The 22,851-nt window shown below is 34.6% G+C and overlaps 4 protein-coding genes across 4 annotated transcripts in view; 2 read left to right on the forward strand and 2 right to left on the reverse strand.

Moving 5' to 3' along the window:
* Positions 1-1,098, forward strand: part of TRIADDRAFT_60443 (uncharacterized protein) — a gene marked incomplete at both ends in the record, with an annotated part of 5,506 nt that extends 4,408 nt beyond the window's left edge. Inside the window, 6 exons of the mRNA XM_002116350.1 lie at positions 6-72; positions 179-293; positions 389-488; positions 605-719; positions 790-860; positions 994-1,098. Of these exons, the coding sequence (XP_002116386.1) occupies positions 6-72; positions 179-293; positions 389-488; positions 605-719; positions 790-860; positions 994-1,098 (573 nt within the window). The remainder of the gene's footprint in view (positions 1-5; positions 73-178; positions 294-388; positions 489-604; positions 720-789; positions 861-993) is intronic.
* A 2,343-nt stretch (positions 1,099-3,441) lies between these two features.
* On the reverse strand, positions 3,442-12,401 carry TRIADDRAFT_60444 (uncharacterized protein; the record flags this gene model as incomplete). The annotated part of the gene is made up of 27 exons (XM_002116447.1): positions 3,442-3,477; positions 3,624-3,720; positions 3,853-3,941; positions 4,051-4,114; positions 4,267-4,368; positions 4,475-4,732; positions 4,803-4,963; positions 5,104-5,413; positions 5,562-5,707; positions 5,840-5,917; positions 6,001-6,148; positions 6,188-6,346; positions 6,418-6,513; positions 6,792-6,920; positions 7,359-7,429; positions 7,994-8,119; positions 8,198-8,252; positions 8,454-8,600; positions 8,887-8,952; positions 9,031-9,220; positions 9,366-9,481; positions 9,625-9,680; positions 9,748-9,790; positions 10,007-10,125; positions 10,287-10,364; positions 10,556-10,652; positions 11,311-12,401. The coding sequence occupies 27 exons, from the start codon at positions 12,399-12,401 to the stop codon at positions 3,442-3,444; spliced, it is 4,128 nt and encodes a 1,375-aa protein (XP_002116483.1).
* A 2,670-nt stretch (positions 12,402-15,071) lies between these two features.
* On the forward strand, positions 15,072-16,082 carry TRIADDRAFT_60445 (uncharacterized protein; the record flags this gene model as incomplete). The annotated part of the gene is made up of 4 exons (XM_002116351.1): positions 15,072-15,132; positions 15,276-15,427; positions 15,756-15,832; positions 15,983-16,082. 4 exons carry the CDS (start codon positions 15,072-15,074, stop codon positions 16,080-16,082), a joined length of 390 nt encoding a protein of 129 aa, XP_002116387.1.
* Positions 16,083-18,203: 2,121 nt separating this feature from the next.
* On the reverse strand, positions 18,204-21,760 carry TRIADDRAFT_30778 (uncharacterized protein; the record flags this gene model as incomplete). Its single annotated transcript, XM_002116448.1, has 16 exons — positions 18,204-18,327; positions 18,433-18,494; positions 18,573-18,707; positions 18,801-18,891; positions 18,966-19,038; positions 19,116-19,242; positions 19,323-19,367; positions 19,469-19,569; positions 19,659-19,793; positions 19,929-19,993; positions 20,093-20,141; positions 20,223-20,310; positions 20,426-20,550; positions 20,872-20,924; positions 21,466-21,542; positions 21,716-21,760. 16 exons carry the CDS (start codon positions 21,758-21,760, stop codon positions 18,204-18,206), a joined length of 1,395 nt encoding a protein of 464 aa, XP_002116484.1.
* Positions 21,761-22,851: the final 1,091 nt, after the last annotated feature.

The raw sequence follows: 22,851 nt of genomic DNA on the forward strand, positions 1-22,851 counted from the left end.
TTTAGTTTGAACGATCTCCAGAATTTCCTAGTACTGGGTGTGGAACCTTTCACCAACAATATTATCTGGATGGTAAGAGTACTTCAAACCCCTGTAATTTACGTATAAAGTTTATACTTTATTTCTTGCGAACTTAATTTTACTGTCATTAACTATTGTATTACTGATCGTACTTTAGGTGAGCTCATTGCTGTTGGTGTATTGGATATTTTACCGCAGAGTTTATCTTCTGTCTATTTCTTTTATGACCCTGACTACGCATTTTTTAGCCTTGGCGTATTTTCTTGCTTGAGGTAAGCACGTATTTTAATAAATGTCATTAGTTTGTGAAATTTAATTCATTGCTTATTAAGATAAAACTTCCGGTTTGTGTCTTTGCTTGTTTAAGGGAGTTATCCTTTGCACGTCAGATAAATCGTGACACTCCTTCTATGCAATATTACTATATGGGTCTTTATAACTATGATTGCAAAAAGTTAACCTATAAGGTATTAACCATTTAAATACCCTATGGTTTTGGTATCTGTTTATCAGAAAATGATTTAATCAACAAGTTTTATCAAACTAATGATTTCTATGCGGACATTTGACTTTATATTATTAGGGACAGTATGATCACAGTTACTTACTGTGCCCTGAGACCTACGTTTGGACACCTTTACCAGAGTGTATTCCTAAATTTAAAGTTACTAAATACTCTAGACTTTATCATGGTTCTGGTGAGCTCCTGTTTACTAGTACTGATAGCTTTAGAGTTTATTTAATGAGTGATATTTACCTTTTTCTTAGAAAATAATAATCCAGAGACAGACTACAACAAAGTTCACATTATGTTCATGAATCGAATTATGACATTTCCGGTAATTCAGCATCAAACAGACGTGATAAATGGTGTTGTTAGGAATAGAGATATGGATAGACATAATGACAATTATAAGTGGTCTATTTCTGCTTAGTTGCTATAATAAATTTCTCCTTTTTTTTTATGCATAGGTTTATTGTAAACTTAGTGAAAGTTATGAAACCGAAGTTGCTGAAAATTATGCCAAGCATGTCGGCTTAACCTTGTGTCGACGAATGCTACTGCATAGGTCGTAACGTTAGGTCAACTCGAATATGATACTGCTCTTTGTGATGTCCGAAATACCAAATGTCAACTGTCCATTATTATTATAAAGTTATTGAACTGCTTCTTTTATCATTGGAAATAATTTCCTAATTCTGTATTGTACATAAAGAGTGAGGATGTAGTCATGCATAATTAGGTAGTGGGTACCAATACTAACGTACATCTGTGTGTGAAGTACACGATATTTGTAAAAAATATTTATCTATCACTCTGTTGTAGTATTTACTAAAATTTTTTATGTTACTTTTGTTTGCATGGCGTTTGGAATTGGGTGATAAAGCGCCTTATGTAGATAAAGTGTATTAAGCACACATAATATAATTGTGCTGTATTTTTCAAATTTTATTATTGGCGACGTTTACACGGCATCAATCTCATTTAGAATGGTCTGGATTGTGTATAATTTTATCTCTTGACTGTTGTTTCAATGACAGGTTACTGGATAAATCTCAAAAAAATGTTAATTATATAATTTGGATGAATTTTCTGTTTGTATGAGGCCGAGACTAGTGTATTTTTAAAGTACATGTATTTGTTCACGGTTTATAATTCCCCGATCTGGATGCTTTTATTTATAACTACTTTAACAATAAAATCTTAAAATCTTCTTTATATAATTTACCCTTATTTTATTAATTATATGTTGTGCAAAATTTATAACTACATGTTTCCGGATGAAGGCATATGTTTTAACAAGATAAGCAGAAGTAGCGGTTTAGATGTACACAATTCTTATAGCATGAAGAATTGACAGGTAGAAATGAATATTTGCTACGTTGAAGTCCACCTATTCTGAAATAGAAGGGCAAGAAAGCTCTCGTGCAGTTCTCGCATGCAGAAAATTAGGAATAAAGCAGCCAACGAATGAAATTCTTCGTATTTACCGTGTAAATTTGATATTAACCACAAACGACCCTAATACTGTACTTTACTGCAGATGTATCATCGTAATATCCAGACTTAGTTGTGAATTCGGAATGATAATTAAAATGAAGTTACTATAGTGCAAATATTATATCGAACTAATCAATCCATTGACAAAACGGCTAAAACTGTAGATCTATTGTAATTGATATTGTACTAGTTACAGTAATAATGCATATTAGATAGAGCTCTTTTCAATTCAGGTCAATCTTCAGTATTCAGTTATCTGTCTTTCAGTTGACAAAATCTACAGTCTCATATCGATGTGAAGTTATATGATAGATATTATCTGTCATTATTGAAGAACCGTATTAAGAAATAAACTTAAGTTATATCTATCACAAACTTTGCATTCAGGTAAAGGTAGTTCACCATTATAGGATTAAATGTAGAATGCTGTACAATAATCGGAGTACCTCATGAACTTTAGCAAGCTCAGTTGTATACGCATAAATTTTTTAGTCGTAACATTAAAGTTAACCCTTTCGTAGTGAGTTAAGTTAGCAGGTTCATTAAATACGAAATCGTTAGAGACTAGTATAAAATTTGCAACTAAAATCTAAAATTGCTACAATTATATTTACATGACACATTCTGATTTCTAAATTGCGAAAAGATTTCATCTATAACTAAAATGATGACCTAAAAACTCTTTGATTTGGGGATACAGATTAAATTTATGACATAGCTTGTTTGTATTTGATGTACACAACATCTGCCCCATTTATAGATTTACTGCACCAATGAAAAAGAAATATCAGCTTCTAGTTACCTAGTAGTGACCAGGTCAACTAAGCGTAACATTGAGCATATAGGTATTCAACTATGTGAAAATCTTAACACTTGAAATTGCTGATATACTTTTTTAATTAGAGGTGTCATCAAGTGGCCACCGATCGAGGGTACATAAATATATAATGCATATCCTTCAAAAAAAGAATTCCCTATTCGTATCAAGTGATAAGAAAAATAATAGCAAAAGTAGCAACTTCAGCGTATCGACAAGAAAATTGCGTTCTAGAGGTATACAATCAAATCATCTAATTTTTAATTACGTACTGTAGTTTCAATTTAATAGCTTTAATCGCAGTCATTACATTAATCTTAATAAAAATTAAATGCAAAAAAATATTTTTCGTTTACTAACGAAAAATAACACTGTAACAGATTGCCATGATTTATTTCAGTTCGAATAGTTATAGAACATTTCATACGAATTGTTGAATTAGTGTATATTGAAACTGCATAATATCTTACATGTATTCTTTTGCTTCCCATGACCAGTTTTTGTACATGAAATTATGACAAATTGACTAAATAGCTTTAAACATTTAACGATATGACATAACATTTACTACATCCAATTTCGGTAATGTTACAGAAAACTACTATAGCTCTTCTGATTTGATCTGAAAATAACAAGCCTGTGCAAGTAATAATTAAGCAATAGAAAGTTACATAGTTATCGAATAGCATTGCAATCTAGTAGCCCTATCTGAATAAGCATGTCTACGGTACTTGCTAAATAAATAATTAATGGCATCTTACAAATATGTAATCACAAAATTACCTGTAATGTTGTAAACATCATATCTAGCTCCCCTAGTAGAACACTATCGTCAACCATATTTTGTATAAATAATATTTCTGATCCTAACTGGCTTATTCTTTGACGAAATGATGTAAAACATAAACAGAAAGACTTATGAAATATATACAAGCCCTATCGATGTAAATTGCCTGAAAGGTCTTTAATAACCTCGGTATTTAATATATAATCGTTTAAACTACTGGCTTACTCTGCCCTTACAACCACGAAATGAAATACCGGTAAAATATCATCCATTGCTTTTAAGTTTCCAGAATCATTCCAGAAAGTATCTACTGCCTACAGTCATCACAATAAATCAAGAAATCAATAAATTACAGCTGTAGCATTAAAAGTTGTACATATCTGTTAAATTAAAAAAATGCATCTTGTAACAAACATGGCCTACCTTAAATATTTCCGAAAAGCAGTCCTTAACGACTAGAAGCTTCTGCATTGGGCTAAATTTGGTACTATTGCATAATAGTAAAACAGTAAGGGGCAATTTTAATTTTTATAGGGTATTATGCTATCACTGCGATTATGACAATATTCCAGACATATTTTTACAGAAACTTCGAAACCATAGAGGACAAGTTGCAATAACTCCAACGTATAATAGTACCTAATTTGTTGCAAAGTAGAGATAGCATCTGTGTAATGTAGACAATTTTCGCATTCGTTTGGTTCTCCGTTCTCATCCTTTTCAGGAATTAACCTGAACTTTCTACGTTTAAATAAAACGTTAAATAGATCGTATTTTTTAGTGTGCAAAATGTGCATAACAATACTATACCTACTAGCAGCAAAAGATTCAATCAAGGTTTACTAACTTGTTTATTCCTAGCTTTCGCATTAAAATCAGGTCGGTGTACTTTGCCAGTCGTCGTAACTTTCTTTTATAAGATTCTTCCTCTGTCTCATTGTTTAAAGCATACAAAGTGAACAAGGGAGGGTATATTCGGGGTAAAATTAATGGATGCAATAGGCTAATACTGCTGACAGTTTCTTGTGCTTCTAAAAGTTGTGGGTCATCGTCGGAATTTGACACTGCTAACTCACCATCAACAGGTAGATCTGGAAATAGTATCCTGGATTATCAAAGAAATGAGTCATTTAATCAATCTATTGTTCTTATCGCCTTACGGCTATAAATAATACCTTAAACTCTCGTACAATCTCCTAATCATTGATTTAGCTTCACCAATAGCATGGGGTAATAATAAACGATGATTAGCAGCAATCCCTAAGTAGCTGTATCGGAAAGCTTCAACTAAAGAGTCAACAAGCCTTCCCAGTGGATGAGTACCATCATCGAAGGCCTGTAATTGCATAAAAATTAAATGATTTAATTCTAGTTACAAGTACTCAGAAATGGTGCTTCAGTCAAATACTTTGCATTTGAAATACTTTAGTAATTACAAGATAGTTGCATAAACTTATACCATGTATAAGTAAGTACCTTTGATAAATAATGCATTAAAGCCTGCAAGTCTGTTCCTTTTATATCTGGTGCAACTGTTAAATCAACATCAGAGTCTAAAATATCACTTCCAATGCTTTGAGATGATCGCGAAATTGGAAGTGCTGGTACTGCAGCTGGCTTATTCTTTAATTTCTCCATTCCGTCAGTAATGTTTTGCCAGGCACTTTTTGAATCGATTTTACCTCGATGAGCACCAATTACCAAACGAAACTGTAAAAATAATGATTCCCACTTCTTATCAGGATTAACGGCGTAATTATTTTCTTCGGATGATAATTCAGAAGGGCTAATACAGTAGTGCATATAAACAAATAAGGTGTGTTATAATTGCAGATCTATTTTTTAAGTTTTAAGTGTTCCATTATATATACATAACTTATGTATTTTTATTGCAGTATCGACAAATCGTATATGAATCTAACAATAAGCCTTACCTCGGAAGCATATCATAAAATGATCTCTCGCTATCGAGATCAGACATATTTTGCTTGTAGAAGGATCCATTAATTTTAATGCTATTGCCCCATTTTCCGTTGAAAGATCCTTCAATGTAATCTCCATTGGGAAGTGTTAAAACACCCTAAAAGGACACATCAGAAAGAACAATCAATATAAGTACAGAAGCCAAAGAATAAAGATTGATAAATCGATAAATAACATTAAAGATCTTGGTTTAGAATGTAATCATCAAAATCAGCTGTGTTACAGCTACCTTTCCACTCAATATAGCATCAGATGAAAATTCACCAACAAATTTAGTTTTATCATCAGTCAATAGAATTCCGTTACCCTATAAAAGTTAGAACGTTATTAAGTTTAGAACAATAGTCCTATAAAGGTAGGTTTATCGGCAAGCTCCACCTAACAACTCACAACGAGTCGATCATTGCTGAAAGAACCTGCGAGAAATATACCATCCAATGTTATTACAACACCTTCACCATGGCGAGTATCATTTGACCAAATGCCCATATATCTTTTACCCCTATACACGTAATTCACAGGATTCGGATCTTTAAAGCTATGCAAAATATCATGCAATATATGATGTTGTACTGACTTGTGGTCATAGATTCCATATCCAGCTTTATTATCGCAAAGCCATTCACCAATGTAAAAACTACTATTTACGTTGGTAACAGTTCCTTGCTTCATAATGCCATGTCCATGTCGCATATCTTGATACCAGAAGCCATTGTATTCATCACCATTAGCGTATCTAATTTCGTATTAAGTAGAAATTTACGTTTATAATACGAACATAAAGGAGTTCTAAAAGTGCTTGCTTACTTCATTGTTCCATATCCGTATTTTCTTCCGGTTCGCCACTCACCAACGAAAACATCATTTTGGTTATGATTAGATAGCGTGGTATACTGTCCAAGTCTATCCAATTTTTAATTGGTTACAAATTATATAATTTATCTTATCAGCATAAGCTACTAGTTATTTATAAAAATATTTGATAGAAGCAACTGCCATAAATTGATGATCAGTGTTACACATTACCCATGAAATAAATTCTTTTTGAACTGTCCTATGTAAACACTACCATCATTCCATTTCATTTCACCACTATCATGGAATAGAAAATAGAACAGTGAACTAAAGTTATGCTAAACGATATAATTTATGACAAAACTTAGATAAATTTATACACTTACTGTCCATGCAATTTTCCAGCAAACCACCAACCTAAGTACTTTGCATCTTTATAATCTCCTGAATTAAACAAGTATTCAGCGTACCGATACTGAGGCAAAAGACTACCACTCTGTTGCTTTTTTTGTATTCTGGCGAAAAATATTATAAAGTAATACGTTAATGAACACACCCCACAAGAAAGTACTGATTTAATTGAGATTCCTACTTTGCGTATGGACTGGAGGCGATACTACTAAGTACTGCCTGCTTGATATTTCTTAACCATTCTGACTAGAAATTGTTTGTATCAGGAGGTAGAAACGTGAGATTTATACGCAAATCAAAGATTACATTGTTTAAATTCATTTCAAGAATTATGGATACTTAATGATAATATAATATACAAATACTCCAGTTTACCTTAGCTATGGATGATGATGCACTCAGTTCCAGTGTTTCTTCAGGTGTTATCAGTGTGAAGATATTGCTGCTGCTGCTGCTATAGACAATTGTGAATGGCATACGTTTAATTTCGATTTTATAGTTGTAACGAAACACTAAAAATGACTATCCAAAGTAATTCTTACTTAGCAGAGTTTGTATCTTCATCAGGATCGATCCAAAGCGTTGTTAAAGGGCATATGAAGCAGCTATTGGTCTAAGTTTTGTTAGTCGGTTAAAACTTAATACAATATCGGTATTAAATATTTCTTCCGACAACTGATATAAATTATCACTCACGTGGTGTCGTACAAAGACTCTATTAAAGAGAATAAAGTTATAATTTGTAAATCGTCCGGACTTAGAATATTGCAAAGGATTCTTTTTTGACGTGCTAAGGATTAGTCGAAGTTGTGGAATGCAAAGATGCTCCTAGAATTCAAAATCGTCATTAGTACAGAAAAAATTTCGTTAGCCACTACGACGAGATTTTAAAATTACATGATACCCTTAGCTTTGGACTACACTCTCTCCAGAATTGTTTAGTTATTTCAGCTCTAGGGTATTCATCATGTAATGAATTAGATAACGATTGCCAACGTGAAGATAAGTTTCTAACAAGTTTAAGCATTTTCTTGGTCTACCATATTAAGCAAACAGAATTTTATCAATAACATACAATTCATTTTATGCTTGTACAAGTTGTATTTTAAATCGTTAAGAAATACTATATTAAGAATTGGTTATGACAAGTAATTAAGGGCTTAAAATTGTAACTTACAAAGTCGGAACTAGGAATAGTACTGAATTTTTGAATCAAGCCACTCAGAACCGCTATAACATACTTTAAGCGATTTAAGGGTAAATAAAGGAATTGCTCTAAAAGCGTTTCGTGTGATTTCGCAGTCTGAATTGAGTAAAAATTGATTAATATATGTAAATTTTATCCAGCTACGAAGTATAGTAGAATGTAAAACAACCATACTTCCTTAGAACCACCGGAACGTGTATTTGGCGCATTTTTGGATTTTGGGGATAGGCTATATGAAAACATAGACATAGAGGAATCATTTTTATTAAAAGATTGTTGTAGATATTTTATGAGTAGAAAGGCCGAAATTAAAGCATGACAACTTCTGATTAAGAAATGAAAAGGTTCTACGCATCATAACTTTCGAATTTATCCTATATTAATTAGTTATATAAGCTAATTATTACCATTATTAATTGAGGTTAGTTACCTGCTGCCGAATAATGATTTAGGCATGTACTCAGACACGAAAGATTTTAATGAAGTGGAAAGTTCAGAGAGCGGCAATGTTTTGTAATAGTTATTGATGATTTTCCATAATTCACTACTTGCTGCTAGACTTATCTCGTTAGATTGCCTTCGAAGCAACAAAAATTTATTAGTTCAAGATTTTTAGTACATTAACGCGATTCCTTGGAAAAGAAGGGATTTTTCCTTATACCTGTAATGCCAACTACTAAATAAATCTTTTACATAATCGGATTACATAATAATTAATAACATTAAGTTAATATAAAATGTAGTACTCGTTATAATGATTAGTGTGATTCGTATAGCGCCTGCAAAATTATATATTGAACTGAATTTAATTATTTTCTGTGTATTTGCAACAGTGTAGTATCGTTAAAGAATCATCATCATACCATGCTGAGTTTGCACATCGGGTTATAATATCAACAGAGACAGCATCAAGAAATATCGTGGCATATCTAAGCAAATGCAGAGTGGTTCCTAAATCAATTACTGTACGATTTTTAAGTAGGCTAGGTTACACAAGAATAGCTCACCTAATATAGATACTTAACAGTGAATTCCGCTCAAGAAATGCTAAATCTAAATTTAAATATTCCTGAGTAATTATAACTTTTTCTAAGTCATCACTAAATTCATCTATATGCGTCATCAAAATTTCAAAAGTTTCAAAGAGTTTTCTAAGGCAATTTCCACCAATAACACCCCTAATATTTTTCCAGTACTCTACGTCGTATTGAACAATGAAAATTACTCTAAGAAATACATAAGTCTCATCAATGTTATATGTAAGCCAAAAGTTTTTAGTTGGTAACACTTTATATCAGTATCGATACACTCAATATGCTATATAAAATCAGAAAATAATTACCGGTTTGCTTTATCGGTGATAGTATACTCTTTTTAGCTGTAGTAATCTGACAGTATAAAATTCTATCTTGAATCAATAATTCATGTAAGATTTTTCGGATATCATCGTTTTCATTTCTATGAGATATTTTAAGATATTTAAATTGTAAGATTTTTAAGATACAAATATTGACCTTGAACGAAAACATTTTCAATAAGTGCCTTAACAATCGGAACATTTCTGTTATCGATAATTATTTACAATTTTTTAAGTGATTTACCTTGCAGACACAAAACAGCTTTGACCATAATTACTAGCAATGGCGCATATATAATCCTATACAATTCAATTTTTTGAGATAAATCTTTAAAGTACTTTGTAATAACATCTTATTCAGTCTAACCTCTTTTGGAACTGTAATATTAGCATAGGTGGTTTTCTTATCCCTAAAATTGACATCAACTTAAAACGTTAGTTGGAAGAGTCATTAATCTTGTACAGCAATCACTCATGCTGCTTCTATCTGCTGTCGCTACAAACTAATTGACTTGAGGTTTCTTCGATAAATGCAAATTACGGTACAGTAGGTTGATTGATATAATTACACCTGCTATGATATCGTTGCTATGCCCTCAATTATTAGTATATACAGTTATACGTACGTTACAATATTACCAATACGATAGATTTGATTTTGCTGATTAGCTGCAAATGTTAACAGGGATGTATTATCTTCTCCAGTTGCAACACCTGAAACTCTTTGATCGACTCCAATCGAAAGCTAAAGGTGGCAGAAAGTCAAACATTACAGTTATAAAATTATGTTTCTACGCTTATTACTTCTAACTACGATCTTCATTCCGGCGAAGAATGTTGCTTTCAATGAACAATACAGTGAGATAAGTCGTACTCATGCAATTTTATCACGTCTAAAGTTTATACCTCAACTTGTCGAGGTATCAGTGATATTTCGCCAGAAACTCCTAACTGTCCATTTGAATTTCGTCCCCAAGCATAGAGCTAGAAGGAAAAGAATATAAAACATAGGTTATTATTTCAACGTATAAGACTCGACAACTGTAAATGATCAGTTCAGATCAGACTACGAATTCTAGATAAATAATTAGTCCATATTAATGGACATCTACAATTAATAATTGTCAACAGTAAGTGTTTGACTACTATTGCGATAGCCTTTTGATATTCACAACCTGGCAATCGCTAGTAAATGCAATAGAATGGTAACCACCAGCGGAAACTTGTTTGATAGCCAATCCTTTCATAGATTCAATACAGCAAGGAATGTGTCTGTTGGAGGTGATAACAATGTTATGATAATTGTGAAGCCAGCATCAATCCATCCATTTAAATAAGTATATATTAGACATGTCTGTTGAATAGATATCACTATTGGGTAACGCCTGATGATGATGATGGATTAATGACGTGATAGTAATGATATAGCATAAACGATGACTTTATATACGACCAGCAAGTCCTAGAGAGCTGCATGAAATTGTCATGATAGCAAATAATAAATGATAAAAATTATAAATAACTGAGTAGTAGAAGCTCTTTTACGGTTACGAAATACCACGATGTGATTGCTGGTCAATAGAATGCCTAAAGTGTATTAATTTATTTTTCAATTTACTACCACTATTATCATGGTTGATGTAGAGTATTAGTATCGATGTATCGATGCATCTGTTGACGGTGGTAATTACTGTAATTGGTTAATTACCACCTAATGAGATGTCTATAGCACAATAACTGAAGTAATAGAATTACATAAGGTTTAAAATACTGTATGCTAGAAAATGGGTCATTTTCATTTCTACGCTTCATGCAAGTCTACATGATAGGAATCAACATTGATTACCTTAACATTACAGAATCCATCATAAAATTACATCATGGGATGTCAATATTACATTATCCTTTCAATTTACTGATTTCTGAATACCTTGCTGTTTTATCGCCAAGACCTAATTGGCCATAGTTATTATTACCCCAAGTCCAAACTTGTGTAATTTGCTGGCTATAGGTAAAGGTAGAAGATCGTGGTTTAGGCGAAATCAGAATAAAATCTTCATTGGCGTCTGTACTGTCACTGTTCTCATTTAATGGTGTCAAGGTATAATCGACTGAATAAGTATCAGGTGGTGTTATGAAAGCAGGAAATGGATTAATATTACTACTGGATCCACTTCGAGAGGCTTTCCTTTTGCTTTCGACTGGAGTTGTATTTCGCGTTGCATTGAAGGTGGAATCGACTTTATTATACTTTCGACTAGGAGGGGTGATCTTGGAAGGAGTCACTGGTGGCGAATCGACATCATGGCGTCGATAGGATACAAGAATATTATGAAATAACCCACAATCAACTTGAGTGACAAATTCATCGCTTAATTCATTAACACATAACGGCTTGGCATTGGTACTAGCGTCGTCATCGGCAAGACCATAATCACATCCTTGGCCCCATGTCCAGCATTGGCCATTGGAAGAAACGGTAATCGTATGCGCTTTGCCACAAGCAACTTGAACTAATTCAATACGTGACGGATGATCACCACCACAACTGCATATCTGCAAATCCGAAGGAGAACAAACTGAAACTTGAACAGGTGCTTGATAGAATAAATCATCTCCCACACCACATTGACCTTGTGCATTATCGCCCCAACTATACAACTGGCCGCCATCATTGATACAACAACTATGTTGACTGCCAGCAGCGATGAAGGTTACGTGCATTTGTTGAAAAAGAGGCAATAAAGTAAAGCATTTTCTATCGCTTAAATCATCCAAACCTAATTGACCATAATTATTATTACCAAGAGCGAAAATTTGACCATCATTGGTCAACATTAGCGTATGCTTTTGGCCTAAACTAATTCTTTCAATTCGCCTTGAAGAACGGAAAGAGGCAACCAGTCGAGGCGATGGTAGTCTTGGCCAATGATCCCATCGATACACTTTCATTTCATCGTTTTGTTCGCCTTCCTTGTAGACTTGATAGCATTCTTCTTGTTCACTATCATTCCCTTCCATCCCTTCAATCTTTTTTTCTCAAAGCTCACCCAATTTTACGCCAACATGATAGTAGAAAAAGCAAAATAACAACTCTGTGAAAAATTTCACTGGTCCGCCATAAAAGTCCAATGGTAGAATGAAATCAACAAGGCCAAGGGGCAACACTTAGCCTATGGGGGGCCTGGTGATGGTGTTCGATATAACCGGGTGTTGAATACTTTCCTATACTGTAGACTAGTGGGCTGGATGGCCTGGGCTGTGGCAAAGCCGGTAGCGTCCAATATAGTGTATCGTACTGGTATGCTAGTATAGTGTATCAGTATAGGATAGCTGTCTAAAGTGGGCTTTTGTAATGGACTATTCTACCTAGACCCTGGAGGGGAAATTGGCTCCAGCTGACGAAAACCCTGCTGGCGCTGTTCTAGCTGCAACATTTCCTTGTAAGTGGCCAAGAATCGCCGGTTTTGCGTCTTCGATCGATCATCTAGGTATGGAAACTGTTGATTTTATGACTTCTATGTATGTTATTCCATAGTCTACAGTACTGTTTAGGATAGCAGTCTAAAGAAGGGTTTTGTAATGGACTATTCTACCTAGAACCCTGGAGAGGGGAATTGGCTCCAGCTGACGAAATCCCTGCTGGCGCTGTTCTAGCTGCAACATTTCCTTGCAAGTGGCCAAGAATCGCCGGTTTTGCGTCTTCGATCGATCATCTAGGTATGGAAACTGTTGATTTTATGACTTCAATGTATGTTATTCCATAGTCTACAGTACTGTTTAGGATAGCAGTCTAAAGAAGGGTTTTGTAATGGACTATTCTACCTAGACCCTGGAGGGGAAATTGGCTCCAGCTGACGAAAGCCCTGCTGGCGCTGTTCTAGCTGCAACATTTCCTTGCAAGTGGCCAAGAATCGCCGGTTTTGCGTCTTCGATCGATCATCCAAGTATGGAAACTGTTGATTTTATGACTTCTACGTATGTTATTCCATAGTCTACAGTACTGTTTAGGATAGCAGTCTAACGATGGGTTTTGTTCTGTACTACTCTACCTAGACCCTGGAGGGGAAATTGGATCCAGCTGACAAAGCCCCGCTGGCGCTGTTCTAGCTGCAACGTTTCCTTGCAAGTGGCCAAGAATCGCCGGTTTTGCGTCTTTGATCGATCATCTAAGTATGGAAACTGTTGATTTTATGACTTCAATGTATGTTATTCCATAGTCAATGCTGAAATAGTGTCGTGCACTTCAGGGTGAATAAGAAGTAACATGCAAAACACTGCTACAAATCAATGAATTTGCATCATTGAATGAAGAGGAATAGCCATCAGCATAAACAAACATCATGCTATGGATTTTCCCCTTCCATCAATCCGTTGTTGATGCAGGGACTTCTTAGAAAATGTTCTCTTACAAGTTCCTGTTGATGGCATGACTTGAAATGGGGATTTATTCTACAGTCACTGCTGAAATGATGTCGAGAATTGGCATTGTATGCAGCAGTAGTATGCATGAATAGGTGACAAGAAAGCTTGCATATTTTCACTCGCTCTTGCGTTGTCCTGATGCATACCTTCACTTTTCGATCGGACTACTATAAGCCAATCAAATTCCATCACTCCATGGAGGGGAAATACAGTAAATACCATCGGCATAGAAAACTTTCCAATGCAATTCGATAATGTTAAGCGTAGTGTTCTCTTCCATCAATTCTTCGTGTCGTTGATGTAGCGACTTGAAATGTGTGATAGCTAGTAATTATTAGCAATGCTGAAATGGTGTCGAAGATTGATATTGCAGTTCTTGCTGTATACTTGCATTTTTCAATCGGTCTACTGTAAATCAATGAAATTCCATCATTCCATGAAGGGGAAATAGATACTATCAGCATAAAGAATGTTTTAATGCAACACGACATGATATTAATTTCCCCTTCAATAAATTCTTCGTGTTCTACACCAATTGCTCAGGCTTGGCACTTTCGGTATGGCTATTAATTTAAGTGAATTCAGTCAAACTGATCATTAGACGTGATAGGAAGGTTCTATTTGTGATGTATAAGCACCAATTTAATGAACTTGTTAAGCATCAAAGTACTATCCAACTCCACACGGAATCAAGAGTACATCTCTTATACATGCTATCTCTAAATACTGTACATGTTAGTCCATACTTAATACCAAGTTAGGTTACAGTGTTGTAGTTTAACATAATGGTAGCAATACGTATTAATTAGTTATGTATAATTACGCACGTGTATACGGATAAATATCCAATTAAGCACACCTTGACTATGCAACAAGACGTTAATTACTGATGCTGTATGTAGATTTTAATAACGTTATTCACTACACTACTGATACTATGTGATTAATTTTTGATATAGAGCATTACTCATTTAAGGTTGACTGCTTGTACAAGCAGCAGTAAAGAAAGCCACTTCCAGGTATCGTGATTTCAAATGCAACGAAACTTGAAATGTTATTTTATTAAAATTCTACATTAATAAATCAATCATGTCTTGTGCAATCCTTCAACCTTTGAGCTTTTGTTGTTCTCTTAATTTAGTCAGATTGATTAGTAAACGTTTAGAAAAGGCTGAACAAGATCGCTCACTTAGGTGCTGAGGTCAAAGGCATAGAAGGAACCTGACCAAATTTTTGCAAACAATTCTATCGGATGTTTTGGCAACCATGCCCTCATTAAATTCATTAAAAAGGATCGCATTTTACGGTGGTATTGCAAGCTTAGGTGGTTCGCTATTTTTATACTTCAGGATTCAATGTAGGTTTGCGCCAAGTGATATTGTATTTGTTTTGAATATCAACGCGCTGAATCAATGACAATATAGCGTGTTGAAGATGTATTGAAGAACATCCAATCTTATAATCCGATAGCAAATTTATCTAAAGGTGGATACTTTAAGAAATCCTTAGCATTATTACACGATGACAAGCGTGCAATGGAAATACTTGGAGGTCCACCCATATCCGTCGGCTATATACATTTACTAGATTTGTTTAATTACATTGATGGAAAGAAAGCTCAGGTTTGTTTAAAAATTGAATGCAGGCATTTTAAGTACTCCATTTTTGTGCAATGCACTAACTGGAATGAAAGTGATATACTATACTGTACTTTGAAAAGATTTCATTAAATCATGCTATTGATAGTAGCATGCAAGGTGCATTGTTTGTTAAATAGGCAAGCCTGTATTGAACTTGGATCATTCACCTGCTAGTTCTTGCTGTAGATGTATACTGTAGCATTATGAAGTGATCATATCTACTAGATTTGATGCAAGTGAATACTTATTCGCGTAAATGGCTAATACAAACTGCTGATAACTTATTCACTGATTTTTATTACAAATGCAGCTGTCAATTCCAGTCACTGGTCGCGACAATTCCGGAAAATTGATCGCGAGAGCTAGCAGAGAATCAATTGCAGAAGGGTAAGACTTAACAGTAAGGCCATTGCTATGCGAATCCTCTATAATTAATAATACTCATAGACTACATGTTATTACTCGTATGATTATAATGAAACTGATTAATGGATCAATTTGCATTTAATAGACCTAACACTTTTTCTACTTCTCCAGGTGGATCATCGATTCTCTAATTGTTGATATAGATCAGAAGGAGTCGATCACTATTGTAGAAGGACCAACAGTAAATTACCGTAAATTAGCAAGTAGTTGATGACATTACGATGAACTATGAAGAAATTGGCTATTTTTAAAACTCCGATTCATCCAGCTATGCTATTTTACTCATAGTTGCTTTAAAGAATTTACTAAAAATACTAGCTCTTTCTATAGATCAGATACATACTACACGCATTTTTTATTTAAGAAACGACTGTATCTGCGTTCAAATAATCCCTAAATTGATTAAGCAACCACTGAAATAAAGTGTATTACTGTTTTCTTCACTATACGTATTCGCTTTTATCTGGAAGGCCGTTCTGAGGCTTTATTGCAGCTTGGCAATAGCCCTTAAGATGTAATTAAATTTAAAATTTTACTCCTTTTTATGCTATTTATACATTTCTAAGCTGGCTTCTAGCGAAGTGCAAGCACCCCAAGGAATGTGACTTTTAGCTCTAAAATAACGAGACCAGCTGCTCTATCGACATTAGCAACGTTTTTTACATAAAAGTATTTTTTATTTTATTTAATGTTAATATGACAGAATTTATATGCAAATCGCTTTACAAAAGCATTTGTGTCGTTATAAAGGGTTTACGTAATACAGCAATTGAAATACAGTAAAAACAAAATTTCTGTAGCTACGTAAGCCACATAGGCAAAGGATTAAAGTACAATGGCATCAAAATAGTACAAGACTAGAGTCTATTCTTTCAATGCTTTACTTTTTTTTTTTCTTCTTTTCGCTGGAAACCTATAGAATAACAAGGGTAATTATTGAGTTAATTAGATTGCTGCTAGTCACTTATCCGAGATAATGAAACGGTCATACAGATAGTAATTATCCCTCACTTTTTCCGATGATTCTGCATCTTTCTTGGCCTTTTTTGTCTTTTTCTTAGCAGACCCCTACAGAAAGCAAGGGACTCGTTATTATTCATTCCTCATTAACAATTATCACTAAAAGTATTTAAATACTATATACCGCATCTGGAGATATAGGAGTATCAGATTCCTTTTTCGCCTTTTTCTTTTTCTTATCTGAGCTAACGATCTAAGCAAAGAGGAACGTAATAAATTACCAAAGTGCATCGCTATGTATCGTTGACAAACGTTAAGGAAGGCATATACGTATTCAGAAAAATTGGTTTTATACCATTTCAGGTTCTTCTACTATACTGGCAGTTTTCGATTTATCCTTTTTCTAATTAATATTTTCAATATAATGGAAAAGCCATTGAGAATACTGCAAACCGATATAAGGATAATGTTCTACCGACTTTGTGTTATATTGAAAGACACATACCTTATCCTTCTTCTTTTGCTTTTGTTCCGTTGGGGTCTACAAATAAAAAGATTACAAATTAAATACCGAGAATTTTACATATACGCGTACGTAAGTTAATGCACCTTCCAAAAACTACTATGTTATTTTGTAATTAGTAAAGTTTAAAACTGATGCATCGGAAAATATTACAATATAGTACCTCAACATTCATAGATTCTTCTTCTTTAGCTTTCTTGTCTTTCTTCTTCTTCTCTTTGACTGGAGTCTAATAAATAGACAACGTAAAATAGTTAAATACTTGCGATGTAATTAAGCCAACAAGCATTACGTCCAATAAGCATCTATCTTTCTACCGTTAATGTTTACAATGTAGGATATCAGTTATCAAGTACTCGTAATACCTGAAAACTTTCTGAAGCAGCTGCTTCACTGGAGCTTTTCGCTTTCTTTTCTTCAGACTATTGGAGAAAGATCGTAATTAATGAACAAGCTCTACAATGAATATCAGGGATACTATATCACACTAGAATTATCGCTACATTTCTAACCCAGTTAGCCTAACTCTAACCCTAGCTTCAGCTTAATATTTAGAATTTATATAAGGTCTAAAGGTTGCAGCAATAACATACACTATCGTATATTGCTGTCTTAACTGAATGCAAATATTGTGTCCTAGAGTTTAAGAGCAAATGAAGAAACATCGTGATTACGTTTAAATAACCTTAGCTGAGGCAGCTCCAGATTTATCTAATTTTGCCTTCTTCTTTTTCTTCTTTGGGGTTTCTTCTAAAACTTCTATCAGCTTCTTTTTCTCACTAATGCTTTCTACGCAATCGGATCAATACAAAGTTGTTACTAAATTTTCTCAATCTCAGAAAACGAGTACTATATAACAGAAACAAGTAAAATAACTTTACCATTAGCTTCCGCAATGACGGAAGTATCTTCCTCACGTTTACGTTTTTTACCAACAACGAAATCAGTATCAGGATTATAAGTGCGGACTTGACTATTATGAAATGAAATCATATTAAGTTTCTGCAAGACAAATTCATGACTAGATCTAACATTGCTATCTCCGAAATGAAATTAGATGGCAGTCATGGTAGCTTACCTCTGATTAGTATACTTGTCAAATTTGGCGCTGCTTTTGGCACTACCACTAATTTTCTTCATCTAACATTACCCAATAAATGATAGTCAGTACAACTAATTTTACAGGATAAGAACAAAGACGTAATTAACGTTGCATACATGGCCTTCTTCTAAACTCTTTAGGCGTATCTCAAGTTTTGCTCTTCCATCAATTCCAACATCAGTATTTGATTCTTCGCCTAGTGCATCGACTCGAGCAGCTAGTGAAGTTTTAGCAGCCAGCATACGTGATATCTACAAATAGTTTTTTTAGAGTAAATTGCGTAAGTAATTATTGCTTCGTAAAAGTTTCAATGGGTTTTATTACAAGATACATTAACGGCGTACCTTTCCTTTATTCTTAGGATTAGACTGACCAACTAGTGAAGCATGATAAATAAGACCATATTTTGGTGTGTCATGTTTGGTTTTTAAAGCTCTAATTTTGATCAATAAATTGGAATAAGTAAAAATGTTATTGAGGTTCACTACGTATTAACTGTAAAAATTAACCGAAATAGTGCTTTTTCGGCGCCAAGAATTTGCACAGTTGAGGCTGGATATTTAGCAAGATTGAGCAAGGAACCTACAAGAGATTACAGAAGAAACTTTTAGTCAGTAAATGACCACAGCACCATTTCTACTCATTCATAATTACTATACCAGCATGTGCAATTAATCTTGCTCCCACCAACTCGCCAACTAATAGTGTTAAATTAGGAGCAATAGCGGTCATGCGATTCTTAATATATTCGTACAGTTCTGTACGATAATTACTGACTTCAATGACCTATGATAGAGACACAGAGCAATCCTATTTATTCTCTAATTATCTCTACATTAAAAACTTTATTTTGACATTTTACTAACCTGATTGCACAAATATTTGATGTTTTCAATATCATCTACAGATATCTATCAAAACAGAGATCATTAAGCTGAGTTAGCTTAAGCTACATGCACTATGTTAAAAAGTACTATTTCGTAATAAGGGATGTAGTACGAATTTTGTCTACCTCTGTACCCATGGAAATTTCTGCAGCTTCTTTAATCTCAGCCTCTACTTCTTCGGGAAGAATCGATGATAAATCTGTACTCGACGTATTGTTTCTCATACCTTATAATCATAGATAAACATTTATGATCAATATTCATTAATTTATACATGTCCATATAATAAAATTGCTTAGTAATTAGCTGACATACCGATCGCATTGATTGTCTTGACAAAGACCAAGTGGTCCGATACAATTTTGCCCAATTCAGGGAAATGCCAACCATACCATTCACGGCAACGCATAACGTAATTGTTCAATTCTTTATCTAAATCATCTAGTAAGGCTATGGTTGGAATACAAAAGCATTTGTAAATTACAGGTTTAGGAAAATAATATAACTTCAGAACGTCGATGAAAGTAAAGTACAGTAGTAATTTTATTACCATCTTCTAGTTATTTAGGTAGTCATTTCACTTACATATAGCTTGAACGATCATTGTGTCGACTTTGTCTGGGCTAAATTTCAACTTGTAACGTGAGAGGCTATAGTATAAATTATAAATAGCAAATAGAGATGATTTCACTTTCAAAATGCAATATAGAAATGGATAAAATTAAGATTATGTATAAGCAAGTGGCTACCTATGAGCTAGACCAAGAGCCATAGCACTCATTTCTTTTTCCGGCAAACCTTTCATAGAATAGGTGATTAGTCAATGTTTTTTAACTATTCAGAACTATGAAATTTCTTTAGAGAAAGAAAAAGTCTTACCGGTTATCAATTCGTTCATTTGACTTCGTATTCCTCTAGTTAATTCATGTATGGCATTGTTACAAACACAAGCTATCCCAGTTTTTTCCTAAGTGCAAAATCGGGATTTGTAGTAAAACAATAACCCCCAAATTGGTTTGTAAGGAAATTAAGCTATCTAAACGATTTATAAAGTAGTAGCAAGTGAAGATGACGAAACTAACTTTGATGGCATTGCCTAATTTAGCATCAGCTACGGCAAGTTCGTCGTGTATATCTTTGGCATAGGCCTTCTTCAAGATTTTTTTCAGTTTCTTACTGACTTTACCTTCTACAACTGCCGTTGCAGCTATAATATGATTGAAAGGAAAAGAAGGCAACATTTACTCTAGCGTTCAGTCATTGTTGATTTTGGTATCTACGACTATCTATCTCACAAGATGTTGCAAAAGGAGCTATGAGCTATAAGATTGCTTATGATTGTTATTTGTATTCACCAGTAGAGTAACTTGTGCTTAAATCATGAACAATTTACTATTTATACTCTATCTCTATGCACGTAAAACTCCAGATTTTATACAGGTGCAATGCATATTGCACAATCCAGAAGAGAATAGCGAAAGGAAAAAAATTACAAGTTGATATCATTTAATTTAAGATTGAAACTAACCAGCCAAAGCCTCAGTGGTATCTTCGAATTTCTGAAAGTGCTTTAGCTTGATGCTATCACGAGTAGAAAAATCCATTATTTGTAAGGCTATTCGATTACGGTTTGTCTGATTGACTGGCTAAAGCAAAGACTCCAAGCTAGCAAGCTAGTCTATACAGTTTATTATAACGTTGATGGTGGAAAAGGTGATGACTATCGCTACCCTTTAAGAGAGTCAGGTAAGACTTTCCAGGTAGTAAGATAATCCGTACACATTCTACTGTAGCTTTTGCTGAGAAATAGTAGCGGATTACCTGGAGAAAATAGTGCAATCTCTGTAGACACTACCTATTGTAAGATGCACAGTGTACAAGGCATGATATTTCAACTGCATCCACTAGACTGTGGTTATTATTTTTGATTGCAGCAAGACAGTCAAATACGGCACAACTACTCATTTCAAACGCAATGGAAAGATGTGCCTTGACTCATTGATTTCATGACATGACAGTACAGTAGTACACTGATTTATTGTATATGCAAATACAGTGATTACAAACTAAGGTACCAATGGTGCTAGCTTGGCAAGATAATCAGCCTACAGTAGGTATTTACAATTTGTTGGCTTCATCTGGTGAAATGAATTCCTTATACAAGTTGTCAGCCTGTTGTAATTTCTTCTCATTCAAGACCTAAAAAGTTACCAAAAAAAAAATGCTATGAGCTCTTGGATGCTTGCATTGTATATTGTTCATGGATCAGTTGGTTGCCGTAAGACTATTCTAGGCAAAACCTATGGTATCCTTCAGTCTACGTTGTGCCTATCATGCTTGAAGACAAGCCGATTGATGAAGCATTGGAGTACCTTAAAGATTGCATATCCAGACGATGTTTCAAATAGAACCAACATCTTGTAGGATTACTCAATCGATTCAACTATTCAATTTACAAAGAAATGGCATTTAGTGTATCCTATTCTCATCATCGCATGGGCTAATCTCGCCCTTACTTTATCCATTTCAAATGATTGATTGGGTACTACAACGTGAACTACCTTGCAATAACGTTGGCAAAAAATGACAGATCGTCCAGTGGTTGACGACGATGACTGGCTATAGCCTGTAGGATCTTGGCTGACCTCGTTGAGTGACAAGGGTGCTCCTTCTTCCTTTAGCGATGGTTGAAGGTGTTTCTTTACTGCCAATCGTGCACGGCACTAATAATCTAGGCAGAATAACTTGTCTTTCCTTGCAGCAAGAATGGCGTGGCAGGCGTACCTAGATGGCAAAAGTCCAGAATTGGCCGATCACGGAGGTTGAAAAAGCTGCAGATTGCCAATCCAGTAAAAACAACGTGGATGCGACGAGGACGGATGGCAGCCAGCCCTGACCCCTGGCTGCTACAGTACGGTACTGTAGACTACGGTGCAGACACTGTAGAGGTAGACTGTAGACTAGTACTGTCGAGGTGACACCGTCGGACCGGTTGACGTTCATAGTAACACGTGAGCGCGTTTGACGTTGCGAGTATGACATCTAATAATTGAAGAGTATAAGTACAGTACTGTACACTACTAAAATGTACTGTACAGTACTGTACACTGTAGGGTACTGTACTGTTCTGTATGATTGCAGTGTACAGTACAGTACTGTAGACTGTAGAGGTGATACAGTAGGACAGGTTGACGTCAGGTCTAGGTTGATCATCATAGTAACACGTGTGCGCGCTTGACGTGACGCGTGTGACAACTAATTAGACTTGAGAAAGGTTCGGTTCGGTTTGGTTCGGTACCTGGATGATCGATATGATCGAATTGAAGTGTACAGTACAACACTAAAATATCGCGAGAAAACTGTACTGTTCTGTATGACTGTCGTCAGCAGTATGCAACACTAAACCGAACCATGGACTGCATTCCGACTGCGGTACTGTACACTGTACACTGTACAGCCCCAACAGATCAGAGCTGGGAGATGGAGATTGGACGTACAGAAAAGATGA

Source organism: Trichoplax adhaerens, genomic scaffold, assembly GCF_000150275.1.
Source record: "Trichoplax adhaerens TRIADscaffold_15 genomic scaffold, whole genome shotgun sequence".
In the NCBI taxonomy this organism is placed as follows: Eukaryota; Metazoa; Placozoa; class Uniplacotomia; order Trichoplacea; family Trichoplacidae; genus Trichoplax; species Trichoplax adhaerens.